The 14,519-nt window shown below is 38.9% G+C and overlaps 1 protein-coding gene across 1 annotated transcript in view; it reads left to right on the forward strand.

The window, feature by feature from the left end:
* Nucleotides 1-14,519, forward strand: part of LOC149319906 (receptor-type tyrosine-protein kinase FLT3-like) — a 51,568-nt gene that overhangs the window by 17,255 nt on the left and 19,794 nt on the right. The window contains exons 9-15 of the mRNA XM_089508460.1: nt 1,107-1,272; nt 6,418-6,524; nt 8,370-8,478; nt 9,977-10,149; nt 11,817-11,902; nt 11,993-12,125; nt 12,238-12,342. Of these exons, the coding sequence (XP_089364586.1) occupies nt 1,107-1,272; nt 6,418-6,524; nt 8,370-8,478; nt 9,977-10,149; nt 11,817-11,902; nt 11,993-12,125; nt 12,238-12,342 (879 nt within the window). The remainder of the gene's footprint in view (nt 1-1,106; nt 1,273-6,417; nt 6,525-8,369; nt 8,479-9,976; nt 10,150-11,816; nt 11,903-11,992; nt 12,126-12,237; nt 12,343-14,519) is intronic.

Consider the following 14,519-nt stretch of genomic DNA (forward strand, 5'->3'; position numbering starts at 1 on the left):
TCCTGCCTCCCTTCCCGTATCTGCTCTATATAGTGCATGTGTGCTGTTTGTTTGGGGGGGGGGGGAAGGGTTGCCACAAGTGCACAACTGTGCATTTCTGATGCTTCATGCTGCTGGCATTTCACTCTTCTGATTAAAATCACATACATAATCAATGTGGCTCATAATCTGCCCACCATGTGCACATCTTTGCAAAGTGTACCTATCCATTTCGAGGTTCACAATAGTTGCTTTTACTCCCATTCCCCAGTATTTATTTTATTTTTAAAAATTGTTTTGCTGTAATTGTTCATTGAAGCATACTGGCAACCTGCCACAGCAGCACAATTGTACAATTATAGCAAAACAAAATTAAAAATACTGGGGAACAGAGTAAAATCAATGTTGTTCCTATCTTCCATTGTGCCCTCTTTCTCCAGACACTGGAAGTGAAGTAACTTCACCTTGCTTTGAAACAGGGAAGAGGAGATGAGGAGAATCACACCCACTCATACCACAGGACTCCCATATTTGTGGAAGTGCAGCAGAATGAAAGTCTCATACCAGAAGCAATAGCTGAATAGCAGCAATATTGAAGCCATTAATGGCTTTTTCCTGTCAATGAAAAAATGTGATCTAATAACGATAGAAATGAAAGGCAACAAAGGGTCACGCCAGTGCAATTGTGCAACAATCTATTGTGTGCTAAAACTCCAAGTCTATGAAAGCTTATGCTAAACTTCTTTTACTCAAGTAGTTTCAAAGCTGCCATAAGATCTCTTTACATGCTCATATTCCAGACTAACCCAGCTATGTCTCTGAATTCTAAGAGTTCTTGTGTTAATATGTATCATTTCTAGTTTTAGTTAGTTGGATAGTTACTAAAGTGGCTGATTTTATTCTGAGGTTGTTTTTTTTTTGGGGGGGGGGGTCTTGATTTTTTAATACTTTTTCAAATTTTGTCTCATAACTACCCATGGGACATTTTAAAGAAAGAAAGAGAAAGAAAGAAAGAAAGAAAGAAAGAAAGAAAGAAAGAAAGAAAAGATGCATGACATTTCATGCCCCCCTCCCCCCCAAATAAACAGTAAATTTCTATGGCTTAATTTTGATATATCTTTTAACAGATAAAGGATTTATAAACATCACTGATTCAAAGGAAGAGTTTGAAATTGGTCTGGAGGAAAAAACTTGCCTTGAAGTTAAACTGAAAGCATACCCACCAATTAGATGTATTTGGATGTTTTCCCAGATGTCATTTCCCTGTAAGCAAAATTACACAGATGATTACAGGTAATTTCTTTTCTCTTCATTTTTTTTTTTTTTTTTTTGGCGTGGGGGGCTGTAGGTAAAATCTCAGGCCTCAGCTCTTTGCAGTTCTTTACCCTATTAAGTTAATATGTTTAGGATATGCTTTATATCTGTATTGCCAAGACCTCTGGTTGCTTCAATTAAATAAAAAAAGGATGGGCAAAGACACTTAATGGTCTTCCTTATAGAAAAATGCAATCCATATTTACCATGTACATCTCATGACACAGTACAACATTTGTGTTACACAGTATAATATCCTGTGTGATACAACTTGTATTAATTTATTCTAAAGAACAGCAAATATTGTGTAGCTGGCCTTAATAAACAGTTTCTCCATATTTCAATTAAAAGCTAAATTTCTCTTGAACTTTCTTCTTACCTCTTCCTTTTTGAAGTCTTTGATTTCAAGCCACACTGCAATGATTCCACTCCACCTACAACTTCCCCTAAAGTTTTCCACAAAATGTTCTTAGTGCTCTTTGGTTTTCTGTTCCTTGTTTATAAGATTGAAGATATTTCTGTGTGCACCCTATCACCGATTTTCACTTCCTTTTTGTAAACCAAAACTTATTGATGTTAATTGTACGTCTCCTTTTACTCTCAGCGGAAGCTTGATGGAGTCTCAGTCTCATTAAAGTAAAATCTACAAGTATTTTTTCATCTCTTGGGTTATTACATTCTTATTCATACTAGCCTTGTAAATAAGCCCATGCTACCAAGTTACTGGCCCAGCCCAAGATCTTTTGCTACCTGACTCAGAGCAGCAAATGACAATCCCCACGACTCTTTGGCCACATCATGAGAAGGCATGAATCCTTAGGAAAGACAATACTGTCAGGAAAGGTGGAAGGAAGTAGAAAGAAAGGAAGACCACATGCTAGATGGATGGACTCAATAAAGGAGGTAATAAGTATGAATCTGCAAGAGCTTAGAAGAATAGTGGAGGACAGGGAGTCTTAGAGATGTCTCATCCACAGGGTCACCATGAGTTGAGATTGACTAGAGGGTGGTTAACAACAACAACAAACCACTCCCTAAGCAGTGTATGTTGCTAACAGGATACCAGCAAAAACCTGTGCTGGAATTTCCAAATGTCTTTTCTTTTTCCTCCAAGCACCTACAGGTAGTCACTTCTCTAGAGGTGAACTATAGGATAGGCTAGAGACCTGATCCTTTTCTTTGAAAGTCCCCAGTCTGCTAAAAATTTTGCTGCATTGTTGTCTTCTTTCTGTAGCTGCTTGGTCTGTGTATGTCAGCAGGGGAAGGGAGGTGGGGAATGTAACCCAGATGGTAAATCACAGGCAGATCTTAAGCAGTTCTGGCTCCTCCAGCCTAATTTGTCTCCTCTGGGAGCTACCTGGCATACTCCTTTGTCTTTAGCTTCCTTGTGTTGTCTTGTGCAGATCCAGCTTTATTTCCAGCCTTGCTGTAGCTCTGTGTGTAATCAGCAGGATGGAGGGGAGGCAGTTCAGATGCAGCCTTGTCTTCTGAGCAAGAGATGGAGGTAAGGTCTGGCTATCTGTTGGCTGGAAATGGGTTCCAAAAACATGTGGAAAGCCACAGGTTTCCTGTCACAAGCTTGGCTTGCTCTGACAGAAATATGCTGCATTTGTGCCTTTTTTCTTCTCCTTCTCTTTTTCTACCCAGACCTACAGAATTCCAACAGGAAGATGAATTTCAACAGGGAAAATTGAAGGCCCTACACAGGCATAAAAATGAAATGCACAGATATAGGATGGGAGACAATTGGCTAGACAACAGTTTATGTGAAAGGGATCTAGAAGTCTTAGTAGACCACAAGCTGAACATGCGGTAGTAGTGTGATGTGGCAGCCAAGAAAGCCAATGCAATTCTTGGTTGTATCAATAGGAGTACAGTGTGTAGATCAAGGGAAGTGATAGTACCATTGTATTCTGTTTTGGTCATGCCTCACCTGGAATATTATGTCCAGTTCTGAGCACCTCAGTTCAAGAAGGATGTTGCCAAGCTGGAGCGTGCCCAGAGGAGGACCACAAAAATAGTGAAAGGTCTGGAAACCATGCCCTATGAGGAGAGACTTAGGGAGCTGGGAGTGTTTAGCCTGATGAAAAGAAGATTAAGAATTAACATAATAATTGTGTTTAAATATTTTTAAGGGATGTCATATTGAAGAGGGAAGTCACTTGTCTTCCACAGTTACAGACTAGGACAAGGTCAGAGCTGTTTGACAGTGGAACTGCCTTGGAGAGTGGTGGAATCTTCATCTTTGGACGTTTTTAAACAGAGGCTGGATGAACATCTGTCGGGAGTACTTTGGTTGTGAATTCCTGCATGGCAGGGCGTTGGACTGGCCCCTGTGGTCTGTTCCAACTCTATGATTCTATGATCACATTTTGGGAGAAAGACAGGATATAAATCCAAGAAAGAAGGAAGGAAGGAAGGAAGGAAGGAAGGAAGGAAGGAAGGAAGGAAAAGCAGCTCTGTCTACTGCTTTTGCATATTTGTACTGTCAGCCACCATTTGTCACTGGTCAGTGTTAATGATGTAAATGTCACTGTCACAGTTTCCTGTGTTTAATTTCCTTCTGAACTTACTCTATACAAGCCACATGTACTTTTTATGTACTACTAATATTTCAGGTGGTTTCTTTATAGCCTCTGATAAAGGTGTTCATAATTCACAACATCCTGCACTATAACAACTCAGTTAACGTTTGAGAGGCCACAGTTCTTTCTGTTGTTTTTGCATTATTATGTTCTTCCTACTTTTTCAGAAATAAAATCTTGTCCAAACTGAGCATTTTCCCATAAAAAGACAAGATTGGATAGGATAGGTGAGGGACTTGAGACAGTTAGGTGGCTGGGTGCATGTATAAGAGAGGAAAATGATCTGAAAACTGTAACTCTTGCCTCGTACATAGAACACTCATCGAGATTCAGATTCCAAGCCAAGTTATTCTGAAGCTCAGCAACATCTCTAATTGTCTGTTCACAAAATCAGATACTGGTTTGGTTCTCAGTCTTTCATGTTTCAAGCAGGATTTTTCCTTATTTATAAACATTATATTTTAAAATAGCAGTTAATATCATTGGGCACATATGTTCTGTGGTGATTGGTGGGTTCCATATCACTTGGTGAATCCATTCCATATTTTAATATGAAGTTTAAAGGAGTTACCCACGGTGCTGAACACTGAGTTCAGCACTTTACATACCTCCTTTAAAGTTGGGGCTAATGCCAAAAATTGATTCAATACCCTACTGACTTCAAAGCCATCTGCCTCCCTGCCTATATTTTCCTACATGAGAAATTTTCCAGAAATCAGAGTAAATGGTGAGAAGCCTGTTAGAAAACTTAAGGTGATTAGCTGATATGCACCCTCAAAACCTTTGATTCCCGTTGGACCATGGTGAAACTATATAACTGAACCTGCTGCAGGACAGAAAAATGCACATTTATAGTGAACATATGAAGGACACTTTCAACTGCTCTGAAAATGACACTGTGTTTTGTTGCTGATTTCCTAGAAGTAGTACATGAAATGGTTGGCTATTTATAACAGTTTGGAATATCCTTCATCTTCATTATAGTCTTCCCCATCCTGGTGGTTTCCAAATTTGTGGAACTCTGGGTCGTTCCCACTAGTCTAAAACCCGTGTCATGAATCGACATAACTTCTTATTGTTCCCACTTAAGCCTGAATTAGACCCGCATTACTCTGGAATCGTTCCCACAGTGATTCGATTCTGATTTGATTTTTCCTGTAAAAATCGAATTATACGTGTTTAACTCGGGTTTAAAAAATACTAGGTTATACCTCGGGTTATTTTTGAACCCGGGATAGGATTCCCTCTAATTGTATGGGAACAAATTGGTGTCAGATTCGGGATCCCGGCGAAGGGAGGAGCAACAGCCAAGGGATTGGTTTGTGGGTGTAACCTTGTTCGTTTTTGCCTTCGCCATCGCCATTTTTTTTTCCTGCATTCTTCCTCCAGAGCCTTCGTGAGGCAGGTAATTAGCCCATAGTTTTTCTAAAAATATATATTTATAAGAGCATATGCGCATATATTGTCTTATAAGCGAATATTCGACTGATCAAGCATATGGGGGTAAGCACATAAGTGCATAAGTGCTTCTGATTGGCTAATTTTTAAAAAACCGCCAAAATAGGAGGGAAGGTAAAAACGGACAAGAAATGGGAACGACTGCTAGGATAAATCGAATACAAATAATCCACAGTATAATGACGGCATGATGATGTCATGATGGTTGACAGCTAATGGGAACAAATAGAAATTCGAATCCAGGTTTAAATAAATCGATGTAAATTATATGGGAACAAAATAGGGGTACTTTAATGCAGAATATTTACCGTCAACAACACAAATGGGAGCAATAGGAAAAAAATCGAATTGAAAATCGCATCATTTTAAATCGCTGCATTTATGGCTTGCTGCATTTTAAATCACTTTAAACACTAAGTGGGAACGCCCCCTATGACTAGCATCATCCCCAGGTAGCATGGCCAACTGATTTGTCAATGAAGGTAGAATTTAAAGATATAGCTGTCTTAGTCTGGATCAATATGCAAATATAGCACTTTTGAGACTAACGGAGAGAAAGAAGTTGGTAGCATAAGTTTGGGTCTAATAGACTTAAGTTTACTTGATCAGATGTAACTGATGTATCTAATGAAGTAGGCTTAAGTTTATGAAAGCTCATGCTACCAATGGAAACTTCCAGTGAAACTTTATGCTACCTACTTCTTTCTTTCACTCTCAAATGTGCTACTAGATCCCTTTGTGTCATTAGGCAATGGTTTGCCTCCAAAATATAAAGTATGAAGGTAGTCTTGCCACTCCATTAAAGGGAAAGATGTGGCTCTCCCAAATGTTCTTGGACTGTAACTCCCATCGTAGCTCACTACTGACCATGCTAGCTAGAGCTGATGTGAGTCCATATCCACTCCTGCCCATTCTGTTCTATTCATAGAAGAACTAAGTAACTTTGCTTTCATGCTACTTTGGGGTTCTTATTCTTTGAGAGCTGCCTGGTTAACTTTTAAGAAAACAACAAAACCTTTTAATAATTATTGCATCTGAACATATGCTTGGGTAACTCTTCCTTCCTTCCTTTATGAAACAGCATCTCTGCTACATTCTGTGACCATAAACACCAACCAGGTGAATATGAGTTCTATGCAGAAAATAGTGATTCATTCGTGAAGAGAAAATTAAAACTGTATGTGAAAAGTGAGTAAAATAATAAAAAATAGTTATTTTGATGTGATGGGCCTTATATAGTCAGTCATCAAACACCTGCCCAAACAGAAAAGTCTTAACTTGTGGGCAAAAAGAAAGCAAGGAGGGTGCCAGTTTAACTTCTCTGGGAAGGGAGTTCCAGAGCCTGGGGGCAGTCACTGAGAAGGCCCTTAAATTTCTCATATTGAGAAGTCTGACCTTTAAAGTAGTGATCCAAGATGAAGATCTTATTCTGGGGATTAGATTCATTCCTTGAATAGCTCCCTTATCTGAATCTAGACTAGGACCAGAGCAGATTCACCATCCTGCTGAGGGTGAGGCCTCACAGCATCCTGTTCCGTGTGCTGTTGTAATGCTTAGACACTGCTTTTGGATACGTGCAGATCACATACCACATTAATGAATTTTATCTCCAGTTCTACTGGTCCATCTTTTTTTACTTCTGGGAAATATGAGCAACATATTGTTTCTGCTACTTCCAAGCATTTCCAAGGGTAGTACTTTTCATAGTACTAGAGTGTAAGCAACACGTGCTAAAACTTTAAGGAATAATTACTTCATTACAATTTCTAATTATTTGTAATATCATTGAACATCTAAACAGTGGTGGCTGGTGGCTTTAATTTCAGTGGGATTGTGAATCCTATCAAGTGCCAAAACCTGCCACTGTATGTAGAGGTGAAATGAAACAACCATTCCAGTCTACATAATATTGCTACCATCTCCTCCTCTTCGAGATACCTCTCTCTGTTTTAATCATTGCTCTGCTAGCAAAGAAAAAAAGAAAAAAGAAAAAAAAAGTAAAAAAAAGTGAGCAGTTGGTTCTAGCTCAAAACTGTCCCACACCTCCTTCCAAAATACCACACAGGAGGGCAGGGGGTCCCTTCAGATGTTTATGAACTGCCACTTCCAGCATTCTTCAACCATGTTGTTTAAGGCTGCTGGAAGCTGTAATTCAACAATAACTGGAAGGCCACAGAATTCCCATCCCACTGTAGGAACTGTTGCTAAGTTGGGCTGTAGAACATCAGTGTTGGGGCTTTGCAGGCATTTTGTTTTGTTTGACATTCTTTGAAATGTCTCCTGTTGAGTCTGTGACTATTCCTAGGCTGCATCATTGTGTATTAGCAAACTTAGTGGTCCACTTGCATCAGACAAGTGTTCACAAAGTTTGTACAAATAGTTAACCACCCTAATAAAACAATGGAATTATTTGACACTCTGTGACCTGGGGCCCTTTTACATTGCACAGTTATAGCACTAAATTCCATTTTAACTGGTATGGCTGTTTCCTATGGAATTCTGGGATTTATAGTTTGATGAAAATCTAGAGCTCTTTGCACATGCCAAATGCTTCTCCTTAAACTGCAACTCTCGGGATTAATGGTTCCACCTCAACTTTAGGAGGAATTTCCTGACAGTAAGGGCTGTTCAACAGTGGCACACACTTCCTCAGAGTGTAGTGGAGTCTCCTTCCTTGGAGGTCTTTAAACAGAGGCTGATGGCCATCTGTCAGGTATGCTTTGATTGAGAGTTCCTGCATGGCAGGGGGTTGGACTGGATGGCCCTTGTGATCTCTTCCAACTCTGCAATTGTATGATTGTATGATTCTATGGTGCCAGGGCAACTAAACTAAAATCATAGTGCTGTACCCCCTAGGCAACTCCACAATAACCACCTTGCTCTTTTCTGGCTGTATTCAATGCAAACAAATGAATCCATAGTCCAGGTTAGCTATAACAGGAGAGACTCAACTTTTAGAGTGGCTTCATCTAACAAGCTGTGGCAATAATTTTTTCTAAAAGTATTCTGTGTTGTTTTTCCATATTTTTATAGGAAAACCAGAGGTAACAATGCATTCAACACCAAGCCAAATTTCTTGCATCTCTGAGAGCAATCCTGCATCATCCTGGGTCTGGAGGGAGTGTCCAAGAAAGCATATAAAGTAAATAAAATGAAACATTATTTCATTTCAGTCTGTCAATAAAAATGTCTGTGGCCCTATGTATGTGTGGTAGTGTTATATCTTTTTAAGCCATCACTATACTATGATATGATTAGAACTCAGCCATATTTCCATAGGTTAACTTTTTAGCTCTGAAAAAAGGGTAATATCTGGTGCTTTGTGAAGAACACATCAGTGAGTCAGACCAATGTTCCATCTTGCCTCCTCTTCTTCATCCATTCAACTACTGAACTCACTGTTAGTTGCTGGGGGTGGTTCCTGAATACAGGACCAGGAAAGTTAGAGTCAAAAAAGCCTTGACCCTAATGTCAAAGTACACCCTAGGAAAGTTATAAGAATATGATCTGAGCATTCATCTTAATGTAGGGAACCTGTAGCAGACGACAGTGAAGTCCAACTGTGGTATGTTATAAACAATGGTTGTCTACTCCATGGGTGCCTTCTCCATTCCCAGGCTGGTACCCGCTGGAAACTATGCAGTTCCCAAGCAGGAGGATGAATAGGTAGATGCTCTCCAACCACTGGAGAAAATTTGACTGGTCCTAGCACTTTATCACACTAGCAAAAAAGACAGGAGCATAGTGGGATGCTCCTGTCAATATCACGCAATAATGCTATGATTATCACATAACATCTCACAACAATCATGTAATTATCCCATGAATAAAGAAGCATTCTAGCGCTGCTTTTTATTCATGGAAAAAATCCTGTGAATAAAAAGTGGTGCTAGAATAGCTCTTTATTCATGGGATAATTGTGCAATAATCGCGATTTTGGAAGACGTTGAATGACAGTCATAGCATTATTGTGTGATATTGACTGGAGCATCCCACTATGCTCTTATCTTTTTTTCTCATGCAATAAAGTCCCTGGTTTCAAGTCCCAATCAGGGTAACCCCCTTGTCCTCATCCAAGCTTCCTTATATCATCTTATGTTAGATCAAAGAGGTATCTTCACCGAGAAAGATCTGTGAAGACAGTCTTAACACTGAAATGAGTTGACCTGCCATATCATATAAGGCTGTATGCAATTTCTTCTCCCCCCCCCCTTTTTTTTTTTAACTAGGCTGTATATAATTTGAAGACCCGTTGTATCATTGGGATTTACATAATTGTTGACTTATCGTTTGGCAAATGATATAATGAGTTTATTCTAGTTGTGACCAACAACTGAATATAGGTCATAAATTGTGGTTGTCTCCATAGTTTTTATCACCACTGACATAAATGATAGAGGAGGACTAGGTAGGTTGATCCTGAGGCTCCAGTTTCAACTAGGCAATGTTCTAGTCCCTAATAAGAATATCTAGGCACAACCTCTAAATGAAAGTTACCTGCATGCTAAAAGAGATAGAGAGAAAGTTCTCTATTTATTCCCACATCTTAATAACAAATAACATGCTGCACAAAGCACATACTTTTGTTATTGATCATACTTGAAATTTGGAAAAATGTAGTTAATTTCTTTCCTCCTCAGTTGTACAGAAATCATGGGAATTTCAAATAGCATACGGAAAGGAAAGACCTTTGGTTCCTGGATCACTACAAGCATTCTACACACAAAGGAAATACAAGCTGGATTTTTGATTGAGTGTTGTGCAAACAATTCAGTTGGCTCATCCTGCCAAACAAACACTGTTAACTTAAAAGGTACTACCATTATACCTACCAAGCTTAAATGTACACTTTACATACAGAACACTATGAAATGTTAATACGTAGAGAGATCTTGTAGCACCTTTAAGACTAAATGAAAGATTTCTTTCTTTCAGTTAGTCTCAAAGGTACCACAATTCGCCCTTTTTATACACAGATTTTTTATACACTGATTCAAGCATCCACGGTGTGAAAATGTTCAAAAAAAGTATAAATTTCAAATATCAAACTTTGATTTTCCATTTTTTATAAGGGACACCATTTTGCTATGTCATTATATTTAATGGGACATGAGCATCCACGGATTTTGTTATCCATGGGGGATCTTGGAATCAAACCCCAGCATATTACAAGAGTCCACTGTACAAGATCTCTCTGCGTACTGATTCTATAGACTAACACGGCTATCGTTGAACTCTACCACTATGAAATATTGTACGGAAGACTGGATTTTAGAATCCAAAGTAGAAATGTGTACAGGGAACCTCGATCAAATTGGGCATTCTTTCTAATATGACTTTTAACTAAAGAGGAATTAATTGAGTTTTAGAAACCAGCAATCTTATTCAAGTTCTCTGCAGAGCTTGAGACAGTTATTTTTTTCTGATGGTAATTCCCATTAACCCCAGTGATCAGGCTGGTTGGGGATTCTTGAAGTTGTAGTTCAAAAAAAGTAACTTTGTCTCTGGTTCTGTGTCTCAGGCTTATGGTGTGGTAACATCATCTGTGGCAAGGGTATCATTAGTATCTCCATATTTTGTTGGGCTGCAGTTTTCAACAATCCTCACCATTGCTAAGATGCAACATCTGGTGGGTTACGTAGTTCCCACTCCTAACCAATATTGCTGCACTTTATCTCTTTACTGTTAGTACCTCCAGACTGGTATTTTGCAGTGTACAATTGCCCTGCCTCACTCATACAGGCTTATTTGAACCACAGAGGACTTTGAGTTCAGTTTGCATCCTTTTCTGTGTTTTCCCATTGCTTCTTTAGTCTTTCTTTTTCTTACCCAAGAAAATTCATTTGATTAAAAAAAGAGAGCAGAAGATTTGCACAATGCCTTTTAATTGAGAGCAGCAAGAATCTTCTGTTGGAAGTAAAGGCTGGGAAGAGGAAAAATTCAGGAGGAAATTTTTCCTTTATTTTTTCCCCTGTGGAAAAAAGAGGAATATCAATTACAGAATATTTTCTTCAAGAATTAAAACTAAAATACTTAAGACAAAATGTTCACTTATTAAATAACTCTAAAATTATTTCTAACAACTATGTAAGAGGAAGAATTTTAAGTAAGATCACACTCAGTATCAGATCATTACAGTTCCTAGTCTTGGTTTCTTTTTCTCAGTTCATTTTATGGGAATGAGTGGGTTCTGTATGTTTGACACTATAGAGAACTAGTGGAGATGAAATAATTTTCTGTTTTACTAATGTTTTTAGTTTCATCTTTTTTGATTGGGCTTTTTCCTGTTCCTTAAACTGGCAAAACCAAAGAGATTCCTTACAATTCTGGTGTTCCTTACAGTTCAGACAGTTCATTTGTAAGGAGAAGAGAGGGCAAATTTTTTTTAAAAGCAAGCTCAACTTGTAAATATGTTCTGAATGTTTGTTTCATGCTGACAATCCATCTTTTTTTTTCAAATTGCAGTGTTTGTTCCACCAGATAACATTGCATTATATGGAATTATTGGATTCTGCTTTCCACTCATCATTGTTTTATTCTTTTTAACTTGCCAGAAACACAGAAAGGTAATAGCAAAAATCCCTGCATCTCTTTCACTTACTCCCTGACTGTCTTGCATGCCATTTCCACTACTCACAATGTCTTATTCTCTGCAGCAAGTTAGGTATGAAAGTCAGCTGCAGATGATCCAGATGACTGGCCCTTCTGATAATGAATATATTTACGTTGATTTCAATGAGGTTGAGTATGATCTAAAGTGGGAGTTCCCCAGAGAAAACTTGGAATTTGGTGAGCAGTCTGTGGTCGTCATCATGAAACTCAGTGTGACCTTACTAAGTGGATTCCATACAGTAAGATAAGAAATTCATGTTCTTTTCTTCTTCTTTGTTTTATTATGTAGGACAAGTACTTGGTTCTGGTGCCTTTGGGAAAGTGGTGAATGCTGTAGCATATGGGATTAGTGAAACAGGAGTGTCAGCCCAGGTTGCCGTCAAAATGCTCAAAGGTAATATGTATATATATATTGTGACAAGTGAGTGATCCATTTTGGATCAGGGACAGATAAACTGTGCCTGCCCCAATACTGCTGTATTCCAACTCCATCAGGTAACATGGACAGTGGTCAAAGATGATGAGAGATGGAATTAAAAAAACAAACATCTAGATGATCACAGGTTATTTGCTCTTCATGGATTTTGTCAAGACTGTCATCTAGTTATAGTTGGCAGGGGAGCAGGGATTCACAATCTGAGTTAAAACAAAATACAGCTGAAAGAATGGATAACAGAAAAGCTTTTTAAAATAAACAATTAATCAATCATATTAAAATGTTTCTTAAAAGAATGTTTTTAATGATGATGATGATGGTCAGACACTTATATGGGATTTACTTATGGATAAGTACCATAGTTATGGTCTTATATAATGAATCCCACCCGGTTCCCCTAGTCTCCACTTACTGAGAAGCAGCCATTGTGATAGAGGGGGTCTGGAAGTAGCTATCTACCATTTCCATCCCCTGCCATGAGCAATCTTTAGCACAACAGGCAGAAGCAGGGTCTCTACAACAATTTGCTCTCATGCTGGAGATCATGCATGTGAGATGGGGTGGGACTGTCAGCCAGCTACACCCCAAACAACAAGGGAAAAGACCCCTCTCAATAACAGCAGCTGTTGCCCACTAACAGCCACGAGAGCATAACTTCAGATTATGCATTTGTAACAGCCCTACTGGATTTGAGCCAACAATAATTATAATGATACAACATGCCCATATTAAAAGATCTTCTACAACAAACCGTTAACATTTAAAGCATTAGGTAAACAGAAAGGCCTTTGCCTGCTGTGAGAAAGAGAGCTAAAGAGAAGTCAACCTAGCTTTCCATAGAAGGGAATTCCACAATTAGGGACCAGCCGCTGACAAGGCTCTCTCCTATGCCCTCCCCAAATGGGCCTATGATGATGGTGGGATGAAAAGAACACCCTCCTCAGAGGATCTTAAAACTTCGGGTGCATTTACACTGTAGAAATAATGCAATTTGACATCACTTTAAGTGCTTGAGTTTCAGCCTATGGAACCTTGGGATTTGTAGTTTTACAAGGTCTTTAGCTTTCTCTGCCAAAGAGTGGTCATGACTCACAACACTAAAATCCCAGGTTTCTGTAAGATGGAACCATAGCACTTAAAGTGATGTGAAACTGCATTATTTCTACAGTGTAGATGCACCCTTGGAAAAACTCAAACTGGGAGGTCTTTCAGATGGCCTGAACCCAAGCTGGACTATCCCAGTGTAGAGAAAGTTGTGTTCTAGTAGTCTGCCATGTGGCTCTTGACAATGATCTATTAGAAAAAGAGGTGGCAATCCTTCTTCAGCACCACAAATGTGGCTGATCCATACGTATTCTAAGTCAGGCTTCAGAGAGACAACTAATCAATGTCCTTCTCCATTGATGGTGCAAATCTGTTAGCTTTACTTTTGCCCACCATCAAATACATAACGAAATTTGCAAATTCTGAGGGGAAAATGGGCAAAACAAACTTTTCACTCATCCCTGGTGGTATCCAAGCACATCAGGCAACAGCCCAGTATCTCCCTCTACTGGCAAAATACAGCTGGTGGCATAGAGAAGGAATCACACTATTAGAGGTCTCAGTGCATAAGTGTTCACTGGGCTTCTGATTATAGAGTTTGGAAAGTTATTTTTTGGAGCACCACTGTCCATTTAAGCTAAAGTCTGTAGTTAAAAAAGGTAATTTAAGATATAGGTAGGGTTTTGCAATGACTGTTTGCTTCAAAATTGTTCTTATGCATGATATGCGAAAAATGGACAAAGAGAACATTTCTGTATCTGTTGTCAAACTGTATATTCCCCAAAGTTCTTCATTACACAGTACATAGTCCAGGGATAGCAAAAGTGTGGCCCATGGGTCACAATCCCCACTTTTGTGATGCCATGACACCCCCTCAAGAACCTCCTCCCAATTTTTTTTAATGTGGAAATGTCCTTTTCCCCATCTCTGAAACAGAAGGCTACACAGTACCTTTTGAATGTTATCAGCAGGAACAGAGCTTTGAAATATTACTTTCTTAAACTATCATCGCAGAATCCCCAGCTACTTTGGCCAGTTGTAGTCTAATAAAGAAAATTTTCCAAATGCTGTCCAAGTAATGTTTTTTAAAT

The sequence above is a fragment of the Sceloporus occidentalis genome, unplaced genomic scaffold, assembly GCF_023333645.1.
Source record: "Sceloporus occidentalis isolate IW3139 unplaced genomic scaffold, rSceOcc1.0.p SCAF_2, whole genome shotgun sequence".
Classification (NCBI taxonomy): Eukaryota; Metazoa; Chordata; class Lepidosauria; order Squamata; family Phrynosomatidae; genus Sceloporus; species Sceloporus occidentalis.